Below are 17,575 nucleotides of genomic sequence, written 5' to 3'. Positions count from 1 at the left end.
ATTGAGATTCAGTTCATAACCTGATAAGTGACCGAATGATGTGAAAGTGGCAAGGGAAGCAGGAACAGAAAAAGAAAGCTCAGATGTGTATAATAATAAATCTGCATATAAAGACAGTTTGTGTTCGTGTCAGTATCTGACTATACCTTTGATGAGGGGGTTGGAGCGAAGTGCTATTGCAAGGGGTTCTATGGTGAGGGCAAACAGTAATAGACTTAAAGGGTAACCCTGGCGTGTCGATCGTTGCAAAAGGAAGCAATCTGATTAGTGTTATTAGTCCTGACAGAGGCTTGAGGGGATGAGTACAGAAGTCTTATCCAAGTAATGAATTTGGAGCCAAAGCCAAATTTATTTAGTGTAAAAAATGTATTTCCATTCCAAATGCTTTCTCCACATCCAGGGATAGAATGGCTTTAGAGGCATTGGTGATAGAGAGATTACATATAATATTAAATAATTGAAGACTGAGTGTCTATTTTTAATAAGTCTTGTTGATCCGGAGAGACAATTGATGGGAGGACTGTTTCAAGAAGTTTGGCTAGAATTTTATAGTCGACATTCAGCAGACTAATTGGACGGTATGATACACTGTCGGGTCTTAGACAAGTCCCCAATTGGGTCTTATTCTTTAAAAAAAAACTAAGACAAATGGTTGCCTGAGTGAGAGCACCATTTACAAATGCTTCATTGTACATTTCAATAAGAATAGGGGCTATTTTGGAGAGAATCTTGGGCTTCTCCTGGATTGAAGGTATTTGACAGCCTTAGACAATTCTTCAACAGTGATCAGCTGCTCTAATTTTTTAACCAAATCCCGGTGGACAGAAGGCACAACAGCAAGTGAGTGGAAGAAATCATTGACGTACAGTTGAGTGGTTAAAACTTTTTGGGGATCGGTGTCCCTTCCACGGGACGGTTGAGCTAACATAGGCTAATGCGATTAGCATAAGGCTGTAAGTAACAAGAACATTTCCCAGGACATAAACATACAGTTGAGGTTGGAAGTTTGCATACACCTTAGACAAATGCATTTAAACTCAGTTATTCACAATTCCTGACATTTAATCCTCGTAACAATTCCCTGTCTTTGGTCAGTTAGGATCTCCACTTTATTTTAAGAATGTCAAATGTCAGAATAATAGTAGAGAGAATAGTTTATTTCAGCTTTTATTTCTTTTGCATTCCCAGTGGATCAGAAGTTTACATGCATTCAATTAGTATTTGGTGGCATTGCCTTTAAATTGTTTAACATGGGACAAACGTTTCAGGTAGCCTTCCATAAGCTTCCCACAATAAGTTGGGTGAATTTGGTCCATTCCTCCTGACAGAGCTGGTGTAACTGAGTCAGGTTTGTAGGCCTCCTTGCTCGCACACACTTTTTCAGTTCTGCCCACAAATGTTATATAGAATTGAGGTCAGGGCTTTGTGATGGCCACTCCAATACCTAGACTTTGTTGTCCTTAAGCCATTTTGACACACCTTTGGAAGTATGCTTGGGGTCATTGTCCATTTGGAAGACCCATTTGCGACCAAGCTTTAACTGAAAAGATGTTGAGATGTGGCTTCAATATATCCACATAATTTTCCTGCCTCATGAAGCCATCTATTTTGTGAAGTGCAGTAGTCCCTCCTGCAGCAAAGCACCCCCACAACATGATGCTGCCACCCCCGTGCTTCACGGTTGGGATGGTGTTCTTTGGCTTTCAAGCATCCCCCTTTTTCCTCCAAACATAACGATGGTCATTATGGCCAAACAGTTCTATATTTGTTTCATCAGACCAGAGGATATTTCTCCAAAAACGATGATCTGTACGGTGCAGTTCCAAACCGTAGTCTGGCTTTTTATGGCGGTTTTGGAGCAGTGGCTTCTTGTTCTGAGATTGATTTGCACTTTTCGCACCAAAGTACGTTCATCTCTAGGAGACAGAACGCGTCTCATTCCTGAGCGGTATGACGGCTGCGTGGTCCCATGGTGTTTATACTTGCGTGCTATTGTTTGTACAGATGAACGTGGTGCCTTCAGGCTTTTGGAAATTCCTTTTTTTCAGAGGTCTTGGCTGATTTCTTTTGATTTTCCCATGATGTCAAGCAAAGAGGCACTGAGTTTGAAGGCAGGCCTTGAAATACATCGACAGGTACACCTCCAATTGACTCAAATTATGTCAATAAGCCTATCAGAAGCCACAACATCATTTTCTGACATTTTCTAAGCTGTTTAAAGGCACATTCAACTTAGTATATGTAAACTTCTGACCCACTGGAATTGTGAAAAGAAATGCACCCTGATGACAAATGGTCGAGGGGGTTCTCCATCCCGGGGTCGGCTACACAGGGTGGGCCCAGTCTAGCTGCAGCTTCTCCTGCAGGCCGAGCAACTTCTGAAGCAGCTGGGCCATGAACTCCGCCGGTCTTGGGCCCTCCACTCCCTCCGGTATTCCCAGAAGATTAATGTTGTTCCTCCGCATTCTACTTTCCATATCTTCGCATCTATTGTCGAGGTATATCACCCTAGTTATTAATGAGCCAACGTTAGCCTCTAGCTCGCTAATGCGAGTGCTGTGGTCTGTAGCACCAAGCTCCAGCTCCGATAAGGCTGCTACGTGTGTCGAGCTTATTCTGTATACTCTATAGATTTTTTAAGCTCGTCTTTGACCATTGATATCTCTGACCTGAGATCGGTAAAATTGACTCTCCACCAAAAATATCAGTTTTGAGGGTGCCCATCACGGATTGTAGCAGCTCTACAGTCAGTGTTCCCGTGGGTCAGTGTTCCTTCTCCTGATTTAGCGGCTGAATCCACGGCTGAATCAGGAGAGGGCACAGGCTTGCTGCGGACTGCTCCGTTTTTGGCTGGGTAGAAAGCATTACATAATACATACAATTTTTCAAGGTTAAATATATACATTTGGTCACTAACTAAGGAAATGCGTTCTACATCCTTAGCTTCCAACAGCACCCCCTGCGTGTCCAAACTCTTGACTGATACTGTACCTGCAATAGGCTACTTTATTATAGGGGTTGCTTCTCCTATTTTGAAACTCACACACCGCATAAACTGAGACTGTAGTTAAAGCTCCGCAGATTTACTTACCGTATCGACTCCAGCCAATAACAGCTCAGCGACGCTGCCATACACCTCCTTATTGGTCATCTTTGTATTGGAGAGGAGGTACGTTAGGTATTCTCCCTCAACTTCCTGGTTTGTGTCCACTCGCTTCTGAATTGCCTCCATCTTCATCTCAATAAACTTCACAGCTGAAAAAGAAAGTAATTATCCATCTGTACTAATAGGTAATCAAATTAATTCCAATATCAACAATGCACACTCCAATCCAGTGCTCTTAAATCCTTGAGATGTGCAGAAGTGCACAGAATGTCTTATGCTGAAGAATTCACAGAATTTGAAGATGCCCTCCCAGCCAGCGATGTAGCGCCCATAGAATGGCAGGATGTTGCGGCTCCACTTGGGCAGCATGGCCACCGGCAAGCTGTAGGAGAACATCTGAGCGATGGAATCGATGAAGTGCTGCGTCTCCACTGGGATCTCTTCCTCCAGACAGCCGATCCGAGTCTCAAACAGGATGGAAGAGATTCCTGAAGAACAGAGATTTAAAGTTTAAGATAAACTTTTGTCTGCATGTGAATGGTGAAGCCATAGACTTATGGAGCACAGACACCATCACTGCTGATACTGTACATATGATGCAATGGGACAGATTAACAGCAAAGTCATCACTATCATTTGCTCAGCTCAGCAGCACGGAGAGAGAGTAAACACAGCTTTTAACTACCTGTTGAAAACATTTTGACCCAGAGGGACAATTAGATTTGTCTCTGACCCAGTTCTCCAATCACAGCTGCAGTGCAGGCGAGGCCAGCAGAACTCCACATCAGGCTGGTCAGAGGTTCTAAACAACTCTCCATGACACCAAACTCTTTTTGTACGTCCACATATATGTTGGTGAGAGTAAACCAGGAGCAAAGTTCATGTGAATCAGCCCTTGAAGACAACACCAAATATGTTTGTCAGATTCACAAAGTCTGAATCTACTTTATTCTGCGAAGTGAGGAGGATGAATGCATACACTTCAATGTGTACAAGTGGGTTATTATGCAGGATTAGTGTTTCCAAGCTGTGCAGACCAAATTAACTGTTCTTTGTAATCATGTTTTTATCCAAGCAAGAATCTAAATTTACCCAGTCCCTTAAATGTAAAGTCTACAATAGTGATGACTTTATTAACAAATAAATCCAGCCGCTCGAGATTCATCAAGCAACTCTGAAGTGATGTTTGTGATGTGTAAATTACTCAAGGAAAGTCTCCACAGCAACGTGACAGGACTCAAGTGTTATAAAACATACCGAGCTCAGGTGCGCATGTTAACAGTCATGTCTGTTAGAGTCTTCAAAGAATGGATCAATGTGAAGTTAACAGTGCCATACCCTCAAAGTTGTATTACCTTTATACCCTGGCAGTTTCTCAATGCAGAGGTGTAGTTGTACCTACATTTAGGAAGCTTTAAGACCATTTTTGTAATTGACGGTTTGAGTACTGTTTTACAAATGGATTCAGATGAATTTTCCCTGTCAAAGGAAAATTATATATTCTGCTGATTCCAGACTACAAAAGCTCTATTTACAGGTTATTCATATTGGACAAAATGAGATACAATATAATTTCAAAGTAATGGAATGCTCCTTTTGTTATATGACGTGCATTAGGAACAGTAAACATTACCTCTTGAAGATGGAAATAAGGTAGCTGAAGAATGACTGAGCAGTTTTGGTGTCTCAAAATGACTATCCCCTCTGACTCAAAGTCCAGGGTTGTCAATGACTAACATATTGACTATGCTACATAGCAAATCAGAAATATCACGTATACAGCTGATGATTGTGAGTTTCTTAAAAAAAGGGATCCCACCCACAATGCATCTCACTTCCTCCTAGCCTCTGTCTACTTCAGAGATAGTGATAAGCATTGTCTGTTCATCTGACATACTAAGATGCCAGACACTATGTAAAGCATAATTTTCCATATCATTACAAAACAACACCTTAAACCATGACAGGAGAGACTTCACAAATACAGCAAAGAGCTAGTGTTTTTATGAGTAAGTTCATATTTAAAGTTGTTATTCAGCACTGTCAACACTTTTTTTAACACTTAAAAACCATTGAATGTGCGCTCTCCCTACTTCCACTCCCGCTACAACCAGCACAGCAGATGCAATGAAGGGATACAGCAGTGTTTCGATAAGCTTGCGTTGTTATTATTTAAGTAACGTTTAAAACCAAATCTAGGCTTGCATTTTGACTCAGAACGTGATCTTGACTCAGAAAAGGTTGGTGACCACAGCTTTACAGCATCCAGGTATGAGGCATTAGGATGCAGCTGTAATGCATAGCAAGACTAGCATGTATGACCCCGTTATAATGTCGTATAATCATCTCATAATGAGCCGGACTAAATAACAGCCAGTTTGAGACCGTTGAAAATGTTAAGCAACGAGATAGCCCACATGACATTAAAAGCCTTGTTATTATAAGACATTTCAAAGCCTAGTAATGCTTATAACAAGTTATAATTATATTATAATTATACCTGGATGCTTTAAAGATCCAGTAAAACATGCAACTTGACCCAACTTGATCAAATCATTGAACTTAAAATGAACTGTAGATATAGTTAAGGGTGAAAGAATCGCCGTCCCAACTCATAGGCAGAATTTCCCACGTACCCTCCAGAGAGAATCGGTAGAGCTCATTGGACAGGTTGTTCACCCGGTCTCCCGTGGGGCTGGTCCGGCGTAGGTGGTAGATCCTCTTGATCAGGTCGCTGACCACCTCGTTGACCACGTCTCCGTACTGCACCGAGTCTTTAGGGTGCAGCATGCGCTTGTTCAGCACAGTCCTCAGATTGTACCACTTTACCCCTTCCCTGTCAGGAAACATATACTGTATCAGGAAACATGCATGACACATTCACAACAATAACATTGATGATGCATTAATTAATTGGTACATGTTGGAATTTAGGTAACTTCATATTGAATTCAAGCAGGATAAGATGGGATAAAGCTTTAACTTCAGCTTCTGTGTAAATTGCATACAGTATGTAACAATAGTGTATTACTACTCTTACGTAACCGGCTCATTTAAATGGATGTACTGTTTTTGAGCATCCAGTTTGATTAACGTGACTGGACCTTGACCTACAAAGCCACACAGGGTGTTGTGCTGGTCTTGCAGCACTTGGAGTTCACGGAACACAAAACTAAGGAAATAAATCAGAATGACTGCACTGCTTTTCAATTTGAAGCATATGTGTTGATATACATAGGAAATCTGACAAAGATAGATGGCTGCTAAGTAAAAATACATGTAATCTCATACAGTTTGATGGTTCTAAAAGGACACTCCCAGTGCAAACTGTGTTAGTCCATAGTTCACGTTTCCTGCCTTGCACACACGCATGGTCTATAGAAATGTGTAATGACAGCCTTTTTTGAATCACTGGATCTGTAGCATTTTCTTTCATGACAGAGCACTAGTGTATCAATGGCATCACTGCAGTGATGTGTAGTCAAGGTAGACAGTGCTTACCCTGTGATATATATACAGTGCCTTCAGAAAGTATTTACATCCCTTGATTTATTCCACATTTTGTTGTGTTACAGTGTGGGATTAAAATGGATTCATTCATCATTTTGTGTCAACAATCAACACAAAATACTCTGTCAAAGAGGAAGAAAAATATTTACAAAATATTAGAATTGATGAAAATAAAACACTAATTTATCTTCCTTACATAAGTATTCATCCCCCTGAGTCAATACATGTTAGAATCACCAGTCTTTCTGGATAATTCTAAGAGTTTTGCACACCTGGATTGTACAATGTTAAAATTCTTCAAGCTCTGTCAAGTTGGTTGTTGACCATTGCTAGACAGCCATTTTCAAGTCTTATCATAGATTTTCAAGCCGATTGAAGTAAAAAAATGTAACTAGGCCACTCAGGAACATTCAATGTCGTCTTGGTAAGCAACTCCAGTGTATAGTTGGCCTTGTGTTTTAGGTTATTGTCCTGCTGAAAGGTGAATTTGTCTCCCAGGGTCTGTTGGAAAGCAAACAGAACATGGTTTTCCTCTAGGATTTTGCCTGTGCTTAGCTCTATTTCGTTTCTTGTTTTAGTTTTTTTAAAACTCCTTAACGATGACAAGCATACCCATAACATGATGCAGCCACCACCACGCTTGAAAATATGAAGAGTTGTACTCAGTAATGTGTTGTGTTAGATTTGCCCCAAACATAACGCTTTGTACTCAGGACAAAGTTCATTTTGGGCAGTTTTACTTTAGTGCCTTATTGCAAACAGGATGCATGTTTTGGAATATTCTTATTCTGTTCAGGCTTCCTGCTTTTCACTCTGTCATTTAAGTTAGTATTGTGGAGTAACTACAATGTTGTTGATCCATCCTCAATTTTCTAATATCACAGCCATTAAACTCTAAATGTATTAAAGTCTCCATTGGCTTCACTGTGATGTCCCGGAGCGGATTCCTTCCTCTCCGGCAACTGAGTTAGGAATGACGCCTGTATCTTTGTAGTGACTTGGTGTATTGATACACCATCCAAAGTGTAATGAATAACTTCACCATGCTCAAAGTGATAATCAATGTCTGCTTTTTATCATTTTTACCCATCTACCAATAGGTGCCCTTCTTTGAGAGTATTTGAAATTCACTGAGGGACCTTGTGTGGGGAGCAAATCATGTTAAACCCGCTCACATTCTGAAATTGCATTTTTGTCCCCCCCACCCAGTTTTATAATATTGGCATCAGTGTGCTTTAGGAGTACGTCACCATTAAAATAACAGGGGAGGTTAGCATTTTGGGGGGGGGTTACGATATTTATGCCTATGTAACTTTCACTCATTATTATTTCCGAGTCATTCAGGGATATACTGTAATCATGGTAGGATCCATATTAATGTAGAAGTGTTTAGAAAACATTCTATTCTTATTTACAATAAAAGTGACCCAAAATGTCACAATACATGATTTACCATTGAGTTTGAGTTAATTTTGTTTTTACAGGGACAGTGCACATTAATCAACGTTTTAGTAAAAGTGCCGGTTTTAGCCAGCCGGCTAATTTTCAACCGCAGTCCCTGGGCAGGTTATTAAAAACAATTACAATATAGACAATCATTGAGCAGTGAGCACACGCAGAGCAACATAGGACAAGCAAGACGTAGCATACAGACAGAGCAACATAGGACAAGCAAGACGTAGCATACAGACAGAGCAACCTAGAACAAAAAGCAGCAAGACAAAATTCATAAAAGCAACAGTGTTCCCACACCTCACAAGCTACAGACAACATGGAAAGCGGCAATACACCGCTAGGGATTATATTCACAAATCTGACTGACCTTAAGCCATGTCTTCATGCATTTTGTGAAAGTTTGATATGTGGTGCAGTTGTGTGTGTCTGATGGCAGTGTATTCCAGACATAGGAAGCTCTCACAGAGAAAGTGGATTTACTAAAGGTGCTTTTCTTTAAGGGAACTATACAGTCACCTCTCATGGCAGACCTTGTGGATCTGCTGCCATATGTTTGGGTTTTCTGTTTAACAAAAATACTGAGTGGAGGGGGAGCCAGGCCATTTACGATCTTGAAAACAAGACGTGAGTCGGTGTATTGCACAAGATTTTCCCAACTCAGGAGCTCATGCTTTCTGAGGATGTAACAGTGATTATGGCTATTGTGTGACCAAACACTAGTTCAGCCGGGCTGAAACCTAGGGACTCCTGCACAGTTTCACGAGCAGCAAACAAAACTAGAGGAACTCCCTCATCCCAATCTTTCTCAGATTCCAAACAATATTTACGTAGCATAGACTTCAGTGTCTGATGCCATCTTTCAAGCGCACCCTGAGACTCTGGGTGATAGGCGCTTGACACACGGTGCGTAATTGACAAGGATTTTAACACCTGCTTGAAGAGCTTGGATAGGAAATTGGTACCTTGATCGCTTTGTACCACCTTAGGTAACCCGAATGTCGTGAAGAATTTTGTTTCAAATATTTTTTATTAAACACACACAGGAATGGTGTATAGGTATACAAGGCAGGTATACAATTCTTATCTAAACATAAAAGAGCAGACAGGAACAACAAGACCCAGAGTTCTGGGTGCAGAACAAATAATACAAAACACGACATACAAAATAAGGACACGTAGAGAGAAAGAGGGAAGATGTCCCCCCAACAATGCGGAGGTTAGCGGCCCAGTAATAAAATATAAAATTTGGGAGAGACAATCCTCCTTCCATCTTGGATTTACAGAGGTGTTTTTTTACCTATCCTGTGTGTTTTATAATCCCAGATGAAAGGATTGATAATTGAGTCCAGTTTTTTATGAAAGGATTTAGGTATGAATACTGGGATGTTCTGATATAGGTAGAGCAGTTGTGGGAGGAAGACCATTTTAATGGCATTAATTCTTCCGAGCAGAGAAATTGGGAGAGTTCTCCAAAATAGTATGTTTGCTTTGAGTTTTTGTATCAGAGAGGGGAAATTCTCTTTAAATAGCAAGGAGTATTGTTTGGTAACTACAATTCCTAGGTAGGTACATTTTTCTGAAGATAACTTAAATGGGAGATGTTCTAGCCAGGAGGTATTTTGCGACCGTATGGGCATTAATTCACTCTTGTTCCAATTTATTCTGTATCCCGAGAAGGTACCAAACAAATTGATCACATCAAGAATAGCTGGGATACTAGCCTGGGGTTCTGTTACATAGAGGAGGATGTCATCTGCGTATAGGGAGATCTTATTTAGAGTATCTTTAGTATTATAGCCGTATATTGCTGCATGAGATCTAATCGTCTGAGCGAGCGGTTCGATAATTAGGGCGAAGAGCATAGGCGACAGCGCACAACCCTGCCTTGTCCCCCTGTTGAGGTTAAATCGGGGCGACAATGATTGGGTAGTGAGTATTCTGGCACAGGGGTTCCTATATAAAAGCTGGATCCAATTTATGAACCTATCTCCAATATAAAATTTCTGTAGGACCTTGAATAGATAGGGCCACTCAACTTGGTCAAAGGCCTTTTCGGCGTCAAGAGATATGACGGCAAGGTCCACGTTGGGTAACCTCTGAGAATACATAATATTGAAGAGGCGCCTGAGATTGAAGAATGAGTTTCTGTTAGGGATAAAGCCAGTCTGATCCGAATGGACCAACTTGCCAATTAAAGTGCTAAGCCTGTTAGCCAGAGTTTTTGCTAAAATCTTTTGATCTGTATTAAGGAGAGATATTGGTCTGTATGACCCTACCTCTTCTGGATCCTTACCCTTCTTATGTATAACTGTAATGAACGCTTCGTCCAAAGTAGAAGGGAGAGCTCCATCCTCATTGGCCTGAACCAACATTTTGTGCAGATAGGGAGAGAGCATGTTGCTGAATGTTTTATAGAATTCACCAGGGTATCCATCTGGGCCCGGGGTCTTGCCACTCTTTAGAGATTTAATTGTTTCTCGAATTTCATCAAGAGATATTTCCTTATTCAGGAAGTTAGAATCTTCCTGGTTCAGGGCAGGAAGATTACAGTCCTCCAAAAATGTTTGCATCATTAAGGGGTTAGGATCCGCTTTAGATGTATATAGAGTCTCATAAAACTGCCGGAATCTGTCATTGATGTGTTTGGGGGAAGAGAGTAATTCCCCAGATGCAGATTTAACCCTGTGAATTATTCGGTCACTCACATTTTTTCGAAGTTGTCTGGCGAGTAATTTGTGTGGTTTGTCACCAAACTCAAAATATTTTTGCTTGGCATAGAGAAAAGATTTAGCAATTTTAGCTGAGAGAATCTGATTATATTCAAATTTTAAAGAGGTAATTTTTTTATGTTTCTCCATAGATGGGTGGCTAGCATTCTCCCTATCCAGTAAGTGAATTTGTCCCTCCAGTTCTTCCAGTTTTCCTCTGTTTTGCCTACTCCTGGCAGCCTGAAAGGAGATGATACAGCCTCTCAGATAAGCCTTCAGTGTTTCCCACAATAATGCTGGGGAGGTCTCTGTGTTGTCGTTGGTATCAAAGAAAAATGGAATTTGGTCTTTAAGATATTCACAGAATGTTGATTCTGTGAGGAGCTGAGGATTCAACCTCCAGACCCTCTCGTTTGGTACAATGTCACCCAATCTCAGGGAAAAGGTGAGTGGACTGTGGTCCGAGATTATAATATCATGATACCTCACATTACAGGTATAGGGGAGTAGTCTAGCATCCAACAAAAAGTAGTCAATTCGAGTGTAAACCTTGTGAACATGAGAGTAAAAGGAGTATTCCCTACCCGTAGGGTTAGCGATCCTCCATATATCAAATAAGTTCGAGTTTTTTATGTAGGTATTCAAGAATTCGCTTGAATAGGAGGTAGGGGTTCGCCGGGTAGAGGATCTATCCAAATATTGGTCTAGCACACAGTTAAGGTCCCCTCCAATGACCAGGTTAGTATGGGAGATATCTGGAATCAGGGCAAGGACTCTTTTGAAAAAAGAGGGGTTGTCAATGTTTGGCCCATAGATATTTAGTAGAGTTACTGAGGTAGAGTGGATTTCTCCTATTGCGATCACATACCGACCCTCTTTATCCGCAATAGTGGTTTTATGTAGAAAGGGAATTCCTTTCCGTACCAGAATCGCTGTGCCTCTCGTTTTGGCAGAGAAGTTAGAATGATACACTTGCCCCACCCACCTACACTTAAGTCTGCTATGAGAGTTATTCTTCAGATGGGTTTCTTGCAAAAATATAATATCAGGCGAGAGTGCTTTCAAGTGGGCTAGGACCTTGCCCCTCTTAATTGGTTTGTTTAAACCCTTGACATTCCAGGAAGTGAATGTAAGCCCCGCCCTCCTCTCGTTTGTAGTTCCTATGGTGGCCTGCATACCATGTAACTTGATAAAAAGGTAAGAAAGCGCACCAAACCATCACGATCAGCATATGTAGCACCTATACCCGAGCAGTATCCAACCCACCCCTCCCCCCCTGCAAGCACCTTTACTTCCCACCCTGTTCCCCTAATTTCCCCAACACTTACCCCCCCATCAACCCACATTTAACAGGCATGTACAGACAGGAGAGAAAAAAAAGGAAAAATAAAAATAATAAACACATTGTCTGGCCGATGCCAAAAAAGCACGGCGCGACCTCGAACAAGAGGTAAAACAAAAATAAAATCCCAACTATACGTTCACCTCTCACTATCCTAGAACTTCTACTAACATATGAACTGAGGAGGCTCCCGCGAGTTAAGTGTTCAGTTAGCATTTAATAAACCTAAACAGAATAAGTTGCAACTTAAACATATTGCGCATTTAAGCGTCATCCTGGGTCAATCCCAGAGATAAGCAAGATATAGCCTCAATATTATATTGCTAAGCACTGCCGGTCAAAAAATAAACCATCCGCAACTGACATAGTCAGCTGTACCTTTATACACTGTGGGTCAGGAGATCGGAACAAGGATTTGTTAAAAACGTTCCCCCCATAAACAAAATATGTTTAATAAAAAATAAATAAAAATATATACATTTTATATATATATATATATATATATATATATATATATATATATATATATATAATGTATATATTTTTATTAAACATATTTTGTTTATGGGGGGAACGTTTTTAACGACACACACACACACACACACACACACACATACATACACACACACACACACACACACACACACACGTATGTATACATACCCACACAAAAATCATATATACAAATATATATTTAAAGAATATGTATATACATCCATATGCACATATACACATACAAACATTCATACCCCAGAATAACTACACTGATTTAAAATATACACATACATAATACTAAAATGCTAAGAGAAAATAGTAATAAAGTACAAATAGTAATTATATGTACGCACACCTACACAGACATTAGCACTACACCTGGCTGGGCTGGTGGGACTCTAGTCGGGAGAGAGGCCCACGGCCAGACAAAGGCAGAACGGCACAAAACATCAACCTGCTAACCAGGTGTCTGCCCCCTCCCAACCATCACCCCCAGTCCCCTGCAAGCAATAAATAAATGGTATGGTAGTAAGAATAATGTAAGGATTGTAAAATAAATAACGAAACAAAACAAGTGGGGGAATATAAGTATATCCGTCCGAAGGTGTCAGTGATCAAACCTGGAAGTAAAAAATATGCATCGCTGAGCACAGCCGGGATGAAAGTGAATGTAACGTTAATTGAGAGCTCTGACCGCCATCCATTGGTCTGCTCAGCGTCTTACATGTTCGGTAGCCCTTGTTGAGCCCGTTTAATACGTTTTCACTCAATATGGTATAGTATGGATTCAAGTCCATGAGCAGACCCTAACACGCAATAACAAGGCACTCTAACCCGTACGGGGGATTGGTGTATATCCCCGGATAAACTTCTCTGCGTCCAAAACCGAGGAGAGCCAAATCTTCTCACCGGAAGGCGGGGTAATTCTTAGTCTTGCAGGGAAGAGTAAGGCTGGGCGAAGATGGAGTTTGTAGAGTTTGGTCATGACATCTCTGTAGTCGGCGCGATGCTTTGCCACATCGGGCGCATAATCCTCATAGACACGGAATGGATGCCCTTTATGCGATAGGTTGCCCCTCATTCGAGCTTCACGCAGGATAAGATCCTTGGTCTTGAAACTGTGACAACAGATGATTACTGGGCGAGGACGTTTGCCCGGTCCAGGCACTGGGACAAGGGAGCGATGTGTGCGGTCCAGCTGGGGATCCGAATCCAAAACATCCGATCCCATTGCATCCTTCAATAGCTTGGCGAAGAAGTCGGTGGGGCGAGAGCCCGCCTCTACCCCCTCTGCCAGACCAACAACGCGAAGGTTATTACGTCTGGATCGGCCCTCCAGGTCCACCACTTTCACAGAAAGCCTCTGCACAGTATCCTGCAATGACGTGCATAGCTTCTCTAACTCGTCGATCCTACCAGCGTTGAATTCAGAAGCTTTCTCAAGGTCCACAATACTCTGGCCATGCGAAGCAACCGTTCGAATGATGCTCTCGATTTTGGTGTCCAGTTCAGCAATAGTGGCCTTAAGATCCTCAGCTATAGCAACACGTAGCTCCCCCAAAGCCCGTGTAAGTTCTGTAAGTGTCACGTTGTTGCATGTGCCTCCCGCCATGTCTGTCTCGTTGTTTAGTGGGGAGTAGGCCTCCGCTGTGGATTTATTGTCCTTTGGTCGCTTATTACTCGGCATTTTCATATAAAAAGTTACAATCTTGTATTAGAAAGAAACGTTTGTTGTAAAAAGTGCCATAAAGTAGGTTAAATTAGATTAATTCGCAAAAAAGTTGCAGGAGCCTCTCAAGCACAGCCGTTCACTCCAACATGCTAGCTCCTCCCCCGTCGTGAAGAATTTTATTAAGGCTTTACTCACTACCGGGTCTGTAATCCTTCGCAGAGGAATAGCCTCGGGGTATCTTGTAGCCATACACATTATCGTTAACAAAAACTGGTTACCCGATTTTGTCTTCGGTAACCGTCCGACACAATCAACCACCACATGCTCGAATGGTTCACCTATGACAGGTATGGGACAAAGAGGAGCGGGAGGAATAACCTGATTTGGTTTTCCTGTTATCTGACATGTGTGGCATGTCCGACAGAACTGAGCCACATCTTGTTTTAAACCCGGCCAAAAGAAATGTCGAAGGATCCGATCATAAGTCTTTGTGATTCCTAAATGACCAGACCACTGGTGATCATGAGCAAGGGATAACACATTTTGTCGAAAGGCTGTAGGAATCACTATTTGGTAAACAGCATTCCAATCTCCACCCGCGTCAACATGGGATTTCCATTTACGCATGAGGAGATTACCATGAATGAAGTAAGCCATGTTCTTCTTCTTTACATCTTCCAACGAGACAACACTAGAAAAACATTTAGCAAGCTTGTTGTCAACCTTTTGGTTAGCAATCAGCTGCTCACGAGTGACTGGTAACTGTATTGCAGCAGCAATAAGTTCAACGTTCTTTGATTCTTTCCTGGGCTGTTTGTCAGAGGTGATCAACTTCTCAGAGGTATCACACAATCCATCCTCTTGATCAACCTCTTTGAACAGAACAGTGTTCGGCAATATCGTTACCCATTATAAAGGTCACACCTTTCACTGGCAACATAGGACGTACCCCCACTCTGAATATTCCACTGATTAACTCAGAGTGTACTTTCACAAAGTGCAATGGCACAAAACCCATTTCAATACCCTGCACTAACACACTGGAACCACAGTATGTATCGTCAGATAAGGGCAACACATCAGAAAATATAAACGACTGCGTATCTCTAAGGATTTTAACCGGACGCTGAGACGCGTCGTCATTCGTTAGGGACACAAACCCCTTGAAAATGAATAACTGCGGTCGGGGACTGAGACTTTCAAACTGCAGTTACCCTGAGGCACCTGTTTTGTTGCAGACCTCACAACCGTACGAATTAGACCAACACCTGTTGGCGGCTTGGCACGAAGAGGCATCCCTTGTTTGCGTTTAAGCATGAAGCAATCATTAATCATATGTCCCACTTTATGACAATAGAAACAGGAACGCTCATTCTTCTGGCGTGCTTGATATACTACCGCTGGCCGACTAGGGCTAAAGGTAGGAAACTCAGTTGCTCTACTCTCAGTATGAGCCGAAAACACACTCTTGTGCGTCAACACAAACTCGTCTGCCAACACAGACGCTTCTGCCAGGGAGGATACTTTCTGTTCGTTTAGGTAAACTGCAATGCGTTCGGGTAAGCACTTTTTAAACTCTTCCAACAAGATTAACTCCCGGAGAGAGTTGAAATCAGTTACCTTACTAGCAGCATGCCATTTATCACAGATTTCCTTTGTCTCTAGCAAATTCCACAAAAGTCTTACTAGAAGACTTTCTATGAGACCTAAATCTCTGTCGGTATGCCTCAGGCACAAGCTCATAAGCACGAAGAACAGTAGCTTTGACCACTTCATAATTCAAACTGTCCTCCAGAGGTAGCACTGACAAAACCTCTTGGGCTTTACCAGTTAATTTACACTGAAGTAAAAGGCACCATACCTCTTCAGGCCATTTCAATGCTACGGCTATACGCTCAAATACACAAAAATAGGAGTCAACCTCCGACTCTCTGAACAAAGGTACTAAGGCAATCTGCCTACTAATGTCAAACGTGTTTGAGGACACAGCAGGTGAGGACGACTCACTAACAGTGACAGCAGGACCGGAGGCTAGCCTCGCTGTCTCTGCCTCCAGTTCCATCTGGCGCATTTTAAACGTCATCTGCCGTTGTTCTTTATCTGCCTCAATTTTACACATCTCCAAATCTAAATGCCGCTGTTCTCTTTCTGCCTCAATTTTACACATCTCCAACTGGAGAGTCTCTCGCCTAATTTGGGCTCTCACAGTTGGAACTGTGCTAAACGGACATCCCTCCTGGCATCACCATTTGACAGTGGGGAGAGTGGATCAAAACGGGACAAAATGGCTGGTGTTTTAGCCTCTCCCTCATTATCAGACACCAATGGGCTTACAGGAGCAGCAACATCCGCTACAGGGGTAGTAGGCTCAGGCAGCGGTAACACAAGCAACTGCTCTTCCAACAATACATTTAACACTAGCTGTTTAACCTCCGCCTTAACTAAACTCTGAGGAATCAATATTGAATAATGGTCAGCCAAGGTCATTAAGTCAACTCTACGACATTTGTCAAAAACCTCCCACGAAGGGTTATCCAAAAAGGATTTCAAATCAAAAGTAGCCATCTTAAACTACTTCACAAGAGCCAAAGAAAATAGCAAACACTAATGCTACTTCAGCTATGACGCTCAACACTGAACTATACCACTATCACAATCTACATGAGCAGCATGGGTGTCAGTTATGACAAATCCCGGATGAGCCCCCACTTATGTTACGAATCCCTTTTGGCCCGACAGTCTAGGGGGGGATGGTAATGAGACCCGTAACATAACTCATGCAAATTATAATTGTGACAAAGTAAAAATGTGAACGAAATAACCACGACAACTGAAATCTACCGTCAAACTCAAGGTTTATTAATAAACACACAGTAATGGGTGGGGGGGGGGGGGGGGGGGGGGGGTAGGAAAAGGGGCTGAGCTGGACCCAAGGAAAGAAACAATAAGCATCCAAAACACCCCTAAGCTAGACTAGCCTACTTTAACAACAGCTAACTGACTAACCAAAAATACAGTGGGTGGTCCGCCCAGTTCTAACTAGTGTATTTAACAAAGTCTACCTACGGGTAGTGTATGCTTAAAACACAAAGAGCGAGTGAAACACAGCGATCTACAGACATGGCATTTACAGAGAGATTGAGCTCTAGAGCAAACAACTGATGGGGTTTTTAAACCAAGGGAAAATAACTGTGATTGGGTAGGAAACAGGAGGAGGTGTGTCTTCTGATTGATGATTGGATTGTTGACTGATTGGGGAGTGATGATTTTCACCTGTGAGGGGAGAA

At 41.9% G+C, this 17,575-nt stretch overlaps 1 protein-coding gene across 2 annotated transcripts in view; it reads right to left on the bottom strand.

The window, feature by feature from the left end:
• LOC110501573 (sterol 26-hydroxylase, mitochondrial) overlaps positions 1-17,575 on the bottom strand; it is a 37,853-nt gene that overhangs the window by 12,907 nt on the left and 7,371 nt on the right. For both annotated transcript variants that reach the window (XM_021579237.2, XM_021579238.2), the window contains exons 3-5: positions 5,743-5,942; positions 3,397-3,594; positions 3,092-3,255 (exon numbers count right to left, since the gene is read on the bottom strand). In XM_021579237.2, coding sequence (XP_021434912.1) covers positions 3,092-3,255; positions 3,397-3,594; positions 5,743-5,942 — 562 coding nt within the window. The remainder of the gene's footprint in view (positions 1-3,091; positions 3,256-3,396; positions 3,595-5,742; positions 5,943-17,575) is intronic.

Source organism: Oncorhynchus mykiss, chromosome 22 (assembly GCF_013265735.2).
Source record: "Oncorhynchus mykiss isolate Arlee chromosome 22, USDA_OmykA_1.1, whole genome shotgun sequence".
NCBI classification, from domain to species: Eukaryota; Metazoa; Chordata; class Actinopteri; order Salmoniformes; family Salmonidae; genus Oncorhynchus; species Oncorhynchus mykiss.
Note: the sequence above shows the minus strand (reverse complement) of the source record. Positions and strands in the feature narration are given on the sequence as shown.